A 14,297-nucleotide genomic window follows, 5' to 3' on the forward strand; every position below is an offset into this window, starting at 1 on the left:
TCAATTAAAGCACATTAAACAGACAACTATATATTCTCTAGACCATCAAATCTACAGCTGCTTTAAAGAAACTCACACACAAGCATTGGTGCATGAAGGCACATTGAGCCTGGAATTAATTAACTGCTTTTTGAATACAGTCTTTGAACAACATACACCATTAATACCCATCAAAGGTAAATTTAGAAATAAATTATTACATGTAAAAGGATTTTACCTTCAAAAACATCAAGCTGTCTAAATACAGTGCTAAAAGATTCACATTACTGATTAAAAATTAGTAGCAAATGTACAAAATACACATGATGTGTAATTAATATTAAGAAAAATCTATAATTTTGTCTATATAAAGTATATATATTTTAAATAAAAGTACTATATCTCTCGATCCTCCATTTGTTACAGTGATCTAAAAGAGATATTCGTCACCCTGCTTCACATTGTGCCTGAAAACCCTCTAAAAACACTTTATTCTGTTACTAAATCGAGAGAGTGCAGTTCTTCAAACAGGTTTCAGCACAAAAATGGAGATTCATTTGTCAGTTGCGTCTCATTTTCCCTCAAGGCTCTTCTTGAAATAACGAGTAGCATATTTGCCGGCGTGATTTGGAAACAGCTCCTCCAGAGTAAGATGAAGCTGCTCTCGACGATTCCCAGCTGGACTCCAACAATTCTCTTTTTGTCGTCTGATTTCGCCTCTGTGTCGCTTCACTTTTACATGTTAGTTTAATCTATTTTGTCAGCATCAGCACGCCGCTGTCATTCTTTACACAAACTGGCTTCTGTATTCAAGGCAGACTGTGACAATAACATGCACTCAGCAGCAGATACGGATGACACTATTTGATTTGTAATGCCGAGTGTCACGATAGTCGCTTCCCAAACAGATCAGCTCAGATTAAAAGCGGTTTTCCTTATTTAAAGGTCATGCAAGTCTTTTATTTATTTGATTAGCCTCTAAATGTCTGTCTTCACACAGAAATGTTTGCTATATTAGACAGAGAAAACAACTGCTGCAGATGTAGGGAAAAACAAATTTTACACTGCCGTTTACATTACTGTAGAAGTGCTGACTAATAATGGATGTTTGGTATTATTTTGGGGAATTTTACATAATTACACTTTGTTATAACATTGTAATTAATTACATTCAATTTAAAATGACTAACATAAAGTGTTACCATATGGTCAAAAGGTGCTGTGCCAATTTAAAGGAAGAATCAAAAATAAAACAAATACAAGCTCCTTATCATATTAGGCTCAATTGAGAAATGCATATTATTTCTCAGAAAATGTCAAACTGCATTAAGTTATTCCATTTCTTTTTAATCAAGCCTATATTTTTTAGTTAGTTTCAAAATTGTTACTTTAAGTGAAGTTTCACAAACTAATTTCGAGAGGAGCATGTGATATGATTGAGCATGACTGGCTTCTCCTCTATAATCAGTAATAATGCAATCAGGGTACTCCAAGCCTATGGATCATTTTCACTCTACTACTCTAACTTCGTTTTGTAAGAATCCCCCCTTCCAACCCATCTCCTCCCTTTTCTCTCTTTTCTAAGGGGGAGCTCTCGAGACCTGATCTCGAATCCTCTTATTTGCTTATTGACCGGTCGAGAGCCTTGGGCTCAAGTATCTCCGAGCTCAGGGTTCTCTCCCGGGACAGCATGCCAAACCTGCTATAAACGCCAAGCATATCTAAGTGGGAACTCTTGAAATTGCCAATGAGTTTGCTTTTCTGTTTAAAACGCAATGGTATGCAGATTTGTTATACACTGTCAATGCAAATGAATTCAATACACTGTAAAAAAAAAAAAAAAAAGCATGGTTCCTCACAATTCATTCATGTCCCAACACGAAACAATTACGTTTCCCGAACAAATCTCCGAAATTGTGTTGTTTAAGCTAATTTTTAATAAGAAGTTAGAACAAGCAGTAAAAATCCTTTTTTTGTGTGTAATATTTGTATAATTTTGTATAATTCCATATATCAAATTAGCCTCAAATGTAAAATCTAGTATATTAAGAACTGAATGGTACATGAATGTCACAAAATGTGTGATTATGTGTGTGTAAATATATGAGTGCCCACCTGTTCACTCATACTGTTAATGCCATCTGGCCCGAGCAGGTTGACTGCTTGCTTGACCAGGTCAGTTCGTCCGCAGTTGAGCATCCGGAAGCCCAGATCCTGCAGGAACTTTGCTTCTGTGGACGCAGCGTCCAGTTTCCGTGTGGCACAGAAACAGTCGTCTGCTCTGTGGAATAAAGGAAATATCAGTCCAAACATTATGAACAGTGCTTACTCATTTACTTAACACACTTATAACAGGTATTTTATTTTCTTTAGATGTGGCTTGGCTAATAGTTTGGAATAATTTATAAAAAAATTCCTTTCCAGATTATATTAAAACATTACTTAACAATTCATATGAATGTTAAACTCTACGCACACACTAAAAATACTGAATATAATATAACAACACGAATCAATTAAGTTAACATAATAAATTTAAGTGGATTGAACACAAAACATTTGCAAATAATTTGATATGTTTTCTTTAGAATTATTTTCTAGATTATATTAAAATATATAAATATATTAAATTATATATATATATATATATATATATATATATATATATATATATATATATATATATATATATATATATATATATATATATATATATATAGTTGAAGTCAAAATTATTAGCCCCCCTGAATTATTAGCCGCCCTATTTTTTTTCCCCAATTTCTAAACAAAATAGTTTTAATAACTCATTCAACTGATTTATTTATAATCTTTGCCATGATGACAGTGCATAATATTTTACTAGATATTCTTCAAGACACTTCTATACAGTTTAAGGTGACATTTAAAGGCTTCACTAGGTTAATTAGGTTAACTAGGCAGGTTAGGGTAATTAGGCAAGTAATTGTATAACAATAGTTTGTTCCGTAAACTATCGAAAACAAATATAGCTTAAAAGGGGTAATAATTTTGACCTTAAAATAGTTTTTAAAAAATTTAAAACTGCTTTTATTCTAGCCTTAATAAAGCAAGACTTTCTCCAGAAGAAAAAAAATTATCAGACATACTATGAAAATTTTCTTGCTCTGTTAAACATCATTTAGGAAATATAAAAAAAATAAATAAATAAATCAAAGGGGGGCTAATAATTCTGACCTTAACTGTATATATAACTGTGTATATATAATGGCATTTATGAATTACATATACATTAAATTTGATAACTGTGTATTAATGAATTGCAGTTATTGTCCATAATATATAATGTTAGTGTTTTATATATAGTAATATAATTGGTTTTAAATAATAATACACACATTGATGCATATACACAAATAAATATTATTAAACATAATAATTTTTAAAATTAATAATTATTAAAAATTATTATATAATTCAAAAAATCATTAAATATGTAAATTGTTTGTTTAAGATAATTGTAAATATGAATTATATATTGCATAATATAAATGCACAGATTATTTTCCATTTTTGAAATGTGTATGTGCTTTTCAAGTATAACAATATTATTACAGTAGAACATAATGTACACTTATTTCTATTTAATAAAAAAAACAAAATATAACAATATAATTACTTCATCTAAAACTATTACTATGTTCAGAACAAAAATATGACTAGTCTGGCCAGAGCTGAAGTCCTGTTGTTTGTTTGCCAGGATCGTCTCCATCTATTAAGATAACAGCATGCTCCTAAAAACAACTATGCAACAAGCCACTTTCATAGCACTCCAAACCCTGTCACCAGGAAACTAGAGCTGCATAAGAAGTTAAGAGGACTTTGTGCAATTCTCTAGGGATGCATTATGAGTACATGATGTTTATTTGTTCTGTCCTAAAATGCATGACTAACTGGTAATTAAATCTACATGCGCATGTGTGTATGCCACTTATGTGTTTGTGCATGCACAGAAATGATGTTACAATCCAGACATACTTGAGCTGCCGCGGCTCACAGTCCACTCCGGGTAACAGCAGTCGAGCCGCCTGTCGAACATCATCACTGTCCACTGAGAAGCTTCGGCGGTGTTCAGTGTGAGCTACGGCCACCCGGATCCACTCCATAAGTGGAGGCAGTACCAGGAACGGCCTGTAAGGGCAGAACAGTGACATTTATTATTAGGGAAACCATATAATGTAAAACTATTACTTTCTACTCCTCTATTATGCTATTTTAAAGACTGAACTGGAAGTTGCTACGACTTTTAGTTCAGTATGATGATGTATTTCAAATTGAAACTGAATATTGAGTAGGGGGCGGGGCTTTCTTTATAGCCAACATTTCCTTGTAGCAAACTCAAGGTAAGAAAGGAGTGATTAAGAATGCTGTGGCTGAAGCTGTCAAACTGACGTCAGAGAAGAACCACGACTCCAAACGTGGAAGCAAATTGTCAGACTTTGATTAAACATTACCAAAACAAACTTTTTTCTTCAGTGGATTAACTTACATAAGACTAATTATTCACCTAAAGAATAAAAATGTTCACTAGCAAACATTTTAATTTCACACAGATTTTAAAGGTTGCTAATTTTGCTTTAAAGTTCTCCTACAAAAACGCTATCAATTATTCAATACCAGGAAACACAATTTTAGTTTTATAACATATATTGCAGTATCTGCTCATTACTGAAATGGTTTGTTCAAGGATCTACCAACTTTGCCTACTTTGCTCTGATTGGTCAAGATGGTTTAGCCTGTTGTGATTGGTTTATTTCTTGAAGCCCATGGTAAAAATCCAATGCCATATCCAAAAATAGCCATTTCCAAGGGCTTTTTATAGAACCCCATTTCAACTTAAACTTGAGAACTTCAATTTTTGCTATTAATTTACATAACATCAACATTTTAGATGACTCGAAATGCTTACCACTGAAGTCGGGTTTAACGTTTTGAAAAACAAAAATAACATTATTGTCTCTCATTACTGATTTCTTATGCATTCAAAAAACAATATCAGACAACATGACTTTATGATTACAGGTGTTTAGTGTTTACAACAGTGATGGCACTGATTTTACTATATCAATTCAACGCCAGGTCTTCGTCCTTTAGACGTGCATGTGTAACCCCGCCAGTACTACTTCTCCGCCCTACAACCCGCCCCGAGCTGGTATCAACCCGGCGACCTTCCAAATAAGAATGTTGCTCTAACAAGGAGGCAAAAGACGTCGCTAGAGCACCTTTAGAGGTCAGAGGAGTGAGGTTTACCTGCACAGCACCTACTAGCTGGCCTCCGTTACACTCATTCCCCTAAATCTCACTCCCATTCGGGTCACGGCACTAATGCAACCCCGCCAGTCCTACGCCTCCTAACCCGCTCCAAGCTGGTATCGAACCGGCGACCTTCCACATTTGAGTCAGTTGCTCTAACAAGGAGGCTAAAGACCATGGCCTCTAGCATTTGTCGCTAGAGTACCTTTAGACGTCAGAGGAGTGAGGTTTACCTGCACAGCACCTATTAGCTGGCCGCCGTTACACATGAACAACGCATTTACTTTTGAAGTGCAAACCGAACTCTTCCAGGTCTAAGTTACAACGACAGACATTGTTTGAGGTCAGCCAATGACGATTATAGGCTGCCATTATGTGCATTTGTTACAAGCCTAAACTGGTTTGTGCAGAAAGACTCAATTTACTGGCGACTCAATTGCTTCTTTTGAGAGGTAATAAATCCATTTATCTGCACTTTGATCCTTAAAACCGCAGACCTTTTACATACACAAACAGCTCCATTACACACGACATAAATGGTAATATCTGAGAAAGCAAACGGTGCACTTTTAGTAAATTCTTTAACTAAAAATGTTCTTTAAAGTAAAGCATTTTTTTAAAGTAATAATCTTCAAGATTTTATTTTGGTCTACCAATTTATTTTCTGTCTAATCCTTCAGATCAGCTTTTTTTATTATTAAAAAACAAATCCAGTTCAATGAGAGTCAGCGTATGCTTGTTTCTTCTCATAACCTTTAAAAGTTTCAGTTTTGATGGACACCTCTGTTTGCATGCAGCTTTTGGATACTATAAAGGAAGCTATCATAAGCTCTCTGGCAAGATTACAGTTGCTGTTAATTACCAGAGCTAAGCTGTATCTAATTAGCGTGCAAAATATGAAAGACCTGTTGCCATCCTGACAAGTTTTCAGTCAGAAAAAGAAACCTGAAGCTGCTCGTTACCAAGAATACACTCTCACGCCAAACAGATTAATCATTAAGCGGCTGCAAAATATACTTCCGTTAAACTTTCTCAATGTGCCAACCACCAGTTTTACATATATAACACTCAGAACTATTCAAAGGTTAAAGAACATGAGGACGTTGACAACTACAGTGAGTCATGATGATCAGTCATTGTGCGCTGAATTTTTTTCCTCAAGCATTTCCGATGAGCATATCCAGATATTTTTAACCTAGTCTTGACAGGTTGTTGTAGATAAACATGCTAATAATATCAGTTATATATGACTGTATTGGAAAAAAAACAGTAGAAAGTGTAAAATGGGCTTAGTTTATGGCTTTCAAGTGTGAAAAAAGTGACTTCACAGTTTTTGTCCGCCTACACAACAGGATTGTCTTTGTCAAACTTTTCCACACACCCTTCTGTGCTAAGCTTGTTATCATAATTTACACATGAGAGTTTTTTTTTTGCACACACACTTAGATGTAAATACAAAGACAACAGCATTTGACCAAATAATGAACCAGACCAGAAGCATCAATCCTCATCCTGAACCCTCTATCTTGATCTAATTGTGTTTCCTGTGACCTGCGTTTCACAGCTAGCTTTGCATAATCCACAATGTTCGTCCCCGGACACCTTCCCACCGCAAGAGAGCTTGCCAGGAATCCCAGCTCCGCCAAAACAAACCGCAAGGCCTTCTCTGTTTCTCATGTGCCTGAATAATGTGCTTCATAACTCCCCTCCCTTTGAAGAAATGTTTGGAGGAAAAGGATGTAGTTCTCATTCCAGCTGTTGAAAAGGGAAGCCACATCTGGTTGGAAAGTACTGTTGGTTTTTTTGTTGTTGCGTTATGGATTTTAACATCTATGGAAGGGAGTTTTTCTATAATACGGCTATGTGCTTGCAAGAGATCACCTGGAAAATATTGTGGTATTCATAAACATTTTACTATGATACATAACACTGACTTATGGAAATAATTAACCATTCAGAGTTGTTTGATGGGAGAACAAGTACAATACGATGATCACCTCAAGCCACTAAGGTCAAGGTTTTAAAAATTATGTATAGTTCATTTAATAATATAAACGCAGCCTTGGTGAGTAAAAACAGACATGTATTAAATACAGCAGTTATATATTTAATTTAATACATGTATTAAAGGTCCCATGAAATTAAAACAAAGTTTATTAGATGCTAGTATTAGTATATTGTTAGTTCATAAAATATCTATAAGCTAGTGGGCTCTAAAGCAGTGACGAAATCCACGTAAACATGCAAAGCTTGTAGTTTGTCACTTCCATCTAAATGTATCAACGGTTTTATTCACGTCAACCCATACTGCAGTTTCTCATCAAATCATAACCAATCAAATGTTCTTAAGTATCTGACATGCTCTGCCCCCTTCAAGATGCTGCTAATTTAGTTTTCATTTGATACACTTAAGCTCAACCACTCTCACTGGCAGAGCTGTGATAATACACACACTACACTATATCCCTTTCTTTGTGTTTTGTTTGATATTATGCCAAACATCGAATAAAAATGCATATTTCAAAGCACTTAACGAGACATTCAAACCGTGATTTACAACTGTTTTAATTTATTTACACTTCTGAATTGCATTATGGTACCGTGATCACTATCCGACAACGTTTGATGTTGAAAGTGTAACATTTTTAACAGTATGAAGTATTTTAGTAGTACTTCATCGTAAATATCACAGAAAAATTCACTAATATCTAGATGCAGACTTGGCTTTGCAAGCTGGGACTGCATATCTCAGACCTGCCACATCATAAAGAAACTCATAAAAGTTTGGAACCACTTCTAAATGAGTAACTAGTGAGAAAATCTTGTGTGAACTATCCCTTTAAGGGACATCCAGTTACATTTTTTTGGCATATTGAGCATTTTAAAGTTGCAAAATCTGGATCATTGCTCAGTTTTGGTGTGGTTCAGAATCCATTCAGACACAATGATATCACTGTGAGGGGTGGGGTTAGGTCTGCGCATTAAAAGGCATTGCATGCAGCTCACCAATACATTCACACCCCTCTCGAAAAATTACTGACTAACCTAGATAATGTATCATTAAAAAAGCTAACAAAACATCAATACAACTGACTTTATTAAACTTTTTAACATTAAAAGATGTCAGGGCAGAGATTAACATTCTCTAATGCAATTCAAAGCATAAATGAATGTAAAACCATCATGAATCAAAAAATACAAACTACTGAATAACTGACCTCAACTTAAATGATCTCAAATATAAGCATATAACCTTGACCAGTATGATAGAAAGTTTCTAGGAAATCCTGCTTGTTTCCTACCTCATTCAGTGTCTTTCACAATATAAATGATGCATTAAAGTATACGCAAGCCAAAAGAGTGATAATTACAGTGTTAGTATGAATGTTCATCCGCCCTAGGTGTATTTTTTCCACTACAGTATAAATGATGAAAGCTTGATGAAATGTCACTGAGCGGATCAACAAAAGTCCACTCGACTGAAGTCTGAAATCTGAAGCCACAACCCTGAACCTCTCCAGACGCTCCTTCACTCTGATCTCTTGTTTTCTTTCTCCATCTCTATTCATCAGCCCTCCACTCATTCTTATTCCTGTCAACACCGACCGTCTGTTTCATTTTTTCTTTCACTCTCTCTTTTAGCTTCTCATTCTTCAGTGAAAATGAAAGAAAGTAATGAATAAAATAGAGCAGAGTCTCCCCAGGGGATGCACCTATACTGTCGAGCACTTCCTGGGCGTTCAGAAAGGGCACTTGATAGGGAAGACATGTCCAGATGGATTGATCAATGTACAGCGGAAGTTCTATGTTACTTTAAAACAATCCATTAACACTTTGCTCCTGCAGGGCTCCACTGTACTTTACTGTGCTGAAACATAGCATCTGGGAATGGGAGTCTACAGCACGTTCTTCTTGTTGTCCGTCAGTGTCAATGCAATTTGAAGTAACTCTGTGGTGATCGCAACACCCTTGGGGATACACTGACATTCAGAACAAGAAGGTAATGCATGAAATGGACTAGACGTCATGCGAAGGAAATGGTGGCACCATCATGTAGCAGGTCACTGGATGTTTTATGACACTGGTGAGATGTGCTATGCATTTGCTGGTGTTTTTCTTCTTTGAAATTCTGCACTCCAGATAAGGCATTGATAACTGCTTAAAGTGAGACACCCCAAAAATGAAAATTCTGTCACCATTTATGAAGATTTCACTTGTTCAAAATATGTTTAAGTTTTTTTTTTCTAGTGAAAAACAAAGGAAGATAAACTAAAGCATGTTTTAAACCTAAAAAAAAAAAATTATTAAGGTTTGGATCCACTTGAGGGAGAGTAAATAGTGACAATCTTGTGTGAAATATCCCTTTGAGGGAAATCATGGTCAATTTTTGCAGCATATTTAGCATTTTCTAGTAGCAAAATCTGGGGCATTGTTCATTTTTGGTGCACATACAGAATAGTTCAGAAACCTTTAAAACATTTTACTTAAGCCTGATTTATATTTCTGCATTGAGTAATCGCCGTAACCCATGATCTAAACCTTATGGTTCGTGAAAGCTGGTGGTCTGAAGTCTTGGGGCATTGTTTTCTTTTCAGTCGGCCTACCAAAATCTACCTTCACCATGCGCGGTGAGCTATCTAGATGGCCTGCCAGGCATGGTGTTGATAGAGTGTGGTAGCCTGACTGAAAAAACCCTAGTCCTAAGACTTTAGGCTAGAGGTCTGCATTCCTGCGGCTGTACCGCAGAAGCCACGGGACCCGACCACACTTCATGCGGCTCAGGAATAAATGTCAGAATAAAACACGGTAGCGGTCAGTAACTTTGGTGTAATTTGAACGGAAGCGGGCAGTCTAACAATATAGCGCTCCAGAGAGATATGAATGAGAGATCGCACGCATCCGCCGTGGTGCAGTGTGTCACTTGTTATAGGAAGTCTGGACTCTGAAGCATCCAGCTGAGTTTTTTAGGAGGCATATTTAATTGTTTTTATTGTTCAATACATCTAACATTCTTCCTTGGCCCAATATGTACCTGCTATGTGTATAGAAATAATAATTAAGTGGATATATTTGTAAATCTGACTTTGAAAGAGTCTCACCAGTCACAAAGTTTGAGTTTATGCTGGACATGCGTACGGTGCGATGCTACTGTATGAAATCAGGATCGTGATTCACCAAAAGCTAATTCTCGTGCACTTTTAGTCAGAGAAACACAGCTCTGTCATCAGTAGTAAATTTTCTCTGAAGGCTGCAAGGGGCTCTCTTGGGAAAACAAATCAAAGATCTTGCACTTCGCATCATCATCATCATGTAGATACATTTCTTCGCATCATCAAGATGTAGATACATTTTTGAGAGGTGCACATCAGGGTATGGGAAAAGGATGAGTGACTGTATGGCAAAGGCTACACCTAAGCTGAACATACTTTGTGGACTTGACAGATAAGTATAAATTAAGTAATGATTCAATATAGATCAATATAATAGACCAATCCAATAGACCAATATACTATTTGTCAATTAAAGCACATAATAATAATAATAATAATAATAATAATAATAATAATAATAATAAACAAAAAAATAATAAATAAATAAATATAATAATAATAATAATAATACATTATAGTCTATAAAAATATATAATATATATAAAATATATATAATAATTTATTTAATTTATGTATAAATGTTGCATACATGTGTGGTTTGCCATAATTATACATGAGAGATAATGTCCTAAACATGTGAGACGACGCTTTGCTTAATTATTCATTAAAGCATGCTTATTAAATATTTTTTATTAATACGCTTATTAATATTAATTAAAGACCAACAGCACATTCATTTGCATCTCTTATAAACTGAGTAAACATACAAACAGCCATGCATTCATTATTTATGTATCAGCATGAGCCCTTCATAACCATCGAGTGCATTAATACACATTATCATACATTATCGTGCAGTAATCTTACCTCTCCGTGTGCAGGGTGATCTTAGAGGGTTCGACATTAGGGTTTTCCCACTCCATCTGCGGACAGTGCATGAAGTAGCAGAGCGTATAGAGGGCCTCGGGCTCCCAGTGAACGGAGCCCGTGCGGTTCTGGTGCACAGGAGTGCCATTGCTGGGGTTCTTGATGTGCAGAGGCTGAAGGTGATGCATGGCCCGAGACACCAGGTCACCTACAGGGGGCAGCAGAGACATGCGCTTGAGTCTACGAGAGTGTGCATTTACAAACCTCCCTCAAGATTAAATGCAGCTTTTACACAGTTCTTTGACATAAAACTGGAGTCCTCGTACATCACTCCATGCACAAAGACACACAGACAGTGGCACATCTGACACGGAGACATTCATTACAGCTGGAAATGACAGCGACAGAATAACAACCTTTTCCCTTCCCGGGTTGAATCTGGTACAGGACTCACTGAAGACATTAGTCATTTGAGGGAAAGGAAACGTCAAAATGTCCATGTATTGCTGTTAAAACTGAAACTGAAAAAATCTCTACAGTTCTGACTGATTTACATGATAACAGAAGAGCTTCTTCTCTGAACTGAGGACATCTGGACTGACTTGTAGAAACTCATACACTTTAAAAAGGTTGAAAAGTTTATAATAACAAAGTCACGTACCAATAACTGTGTTCTTTATTTCTTTCTTTATTTTCTATTCAACTTGGACCCTTTATTAATAAGGGGTTGCCACAGCGGAATGAACCACCAACTTATCCAGCATATGTTTTATATAGTGGATGTCTTTCCACTATACACTACAGCCAATTTAGCTTATTCAATTAACTTATAGCGCATGTCATTGGACTGGGGGGAAACCGGAGCACCTGGGGGAAACCCACGTGAACACGGTAGGAAAATGCAAACTCCACACAGAAATGCCAACTGACCCAGCCGGGGCTCAAACCAGCAACCTTCTTGTTGTAAGGCGATTGTTATAAGATTAGTTGATCTTAATGTATACAAAATACATTAACTAATGCAACCTTACTGTAAAGTGTGACCTATTTTTTGTCAAAAGTCAAAAAAATGTAGAACTAATTAATATATGATTTATATTAGTAAATTATTTACAGCTATGCAAAAAAAGAGACCACTTGAAAATGCTCATTTACTGCAGATTTACTAGATTTTATTTGTAAATGTTACAGTTTTATTCTACAAAGGTCTGATAACATTTCTTCCAAATTAAATATGAAAATTTCCCCAGAACTCCTCTGAAGATAAATCATTAGTATTTGATTGTCTAATGAATTATGAAAACATGTCTGAAAACAACATTGCACCTTTTTGTTATTTTATGAAAATCAATGCCCTTGTTGTGCAGAGTAACATTGCCTGCCGTAAAATGTACCCCAAACCAAGATTTAAATAATAATAATAATTAAAAATAATATTAGTTTAAAAAATAATAACAGTTATAACAAACTAATGAGAGTGACTGAGGTGATTTTCATGAACGAAACCTTTCCCTTACAGTATATATATATATATATATATATATATATATATATATATATATATATATATATATATATATATATATATATATATATATATATATATATATTAATAAATTAATTAACGGTAAATACGATACTGTTGAGATTAAGTAAAGTAAATTGTTTAATGTGTGGTTAAAACCCACCAAAAAGCCTAATTTTAGAATTTTAGAAACAGGCTCATTACATCAGTCTATACAACAGTAATTTTTTAATTTTACATTTATTTGTAAACCTAATGTGTTTTATAATGTGTTTTTTTTTTACATCTTGTTATTGCTTTATTCCTCAAAATAACAATTTTATTAAATTTTAATCAGTTTTGGCCTTTGAATATTTTTTAAAATGTAGACTGAGAATGCTAATAAAAGTTTATGAAGAGGGTGCATATTACGGCAGGGGTGCGTTTCTCAGCAGAAAACCCAAAATGACAATTTATTTTATTTTAAATGTGGAAGAAAAGTTATCAGTAGTTAAACAAACATGTCAACAGAATGAAACAAAAATTACTTTATAGTCAAACACATGACTTTAAAAAAAGGAAAGTTGAAAATTTTCAAGTGGTCTGTTTATTAAACCAATAAAATCGTTACAAATAACTCATAATACCACACGTAAGATTAAGATATAGATATAACTAATATAAAGCAACTGTAATGAGTTATGATTTTTTATGAGTTATTTTTCATTCATAGAAAAGCATCTGCAAATACAATAACTTGTACTGAATTATTAGTTGGTCTGAGCAATTATTTATTCACATACCTACATAAATGATTAACTTCACTGATCAAAATATTAGCTTGGATGAATCACTGAAGATTCTTTTCAAAAAAAGGAAACTTTAATTGGTTCTTAGGAAATCTCTGCAGTAACAACAACAGACAGACACACACATGCACATGCACATTGCAATTAGTGAAAATGTCTGCAAGCGAGAATCTGCACACTGCTTTAAACCTTAATTTCCTAACTTGTTTGTGTGTGTGTGTAGCTCTATAAATTTTATTGGATGAAGCACAATGGCAGCAGCTGGTGAATATCACTCCACACAATCACAACATTCCTCTCAATTTTACACACACACACACACACACACACACACACACACACACACACACACACACACACACACACGCACACACACACGCACACACACACACACACACACACACACACACACACACACACACACACACACGCGCACACACACACCATACCCACAAAGAAAACACTATGCAATTTCACTGTTCACCGTTTTTCTCATGGGGAACAAAAATATGTCCCCACAAGGTCAAAATGCATTCGTAATACTACACTTGTGGAGATATTTGGTGCTGCAATGTGATGAATACCAGCAGGATCAAGCACGCAAACACACTTCAGAAGATCTACATCACGTTGGCTGAGCTGTCCTGCAATGGCCCTGTGAATTATCAAAAGGAAAGGTTTCTTACTGAAAGCTAATCTACTCCAACAACAGCTCTCATTCAGACTTTATAGAGCAGA

The 14,297-nt window shown here is 35.2% G+C and overlaps 1 protein-coding gene across 7 annotated transcripts in view; it reads right to left on the reverse strand.

Annotated features, from left to right (window-relative positions):
• Nucleotides 1-14,297, reverse strand: part of btbd11a (BTB (POZ) domain containing 11a) — a 209,764-nt gene that overhangs the window by 26,306 nt on the left and 169,161 nt on the right. For all 7 annotated transcript variants that reach the window (XM_073946311.1, XM_073946309.1, XM_073946312.1 and 4 more), the window contains 3 exon segments: nucleotides 11,247-11,454; nucleotides 3,994-4,146; nucleotides 2,095-2,260 (listed from right to left, as the gene is read on the reverse strand). In XM_073946311.1, coding sequence (XP_073802412.1) covers nucleotides 2,095-2,260; nucleotides 3,994-4,146; nucleotides 11,247-11,434 — 507 coding nt within the window. In that variant the 5' untranslated portion in view covers nucleotides 11,435-11,454.

This window comes from Danio rerio, chromosome 4, assembly GCF_049306965.1.
Source record: "Danio rerio strain Tuebingen ecotype United States chromosome 4, GRCz12tu, whole genome shotgun sequence".
Taxonomy (NCBI): domain Eukaryota; kingdom Metazoa; phylum Chordata; class Actinopteri; order Cypriniformes; family Danionidae; genus Danio; species Danio rerio.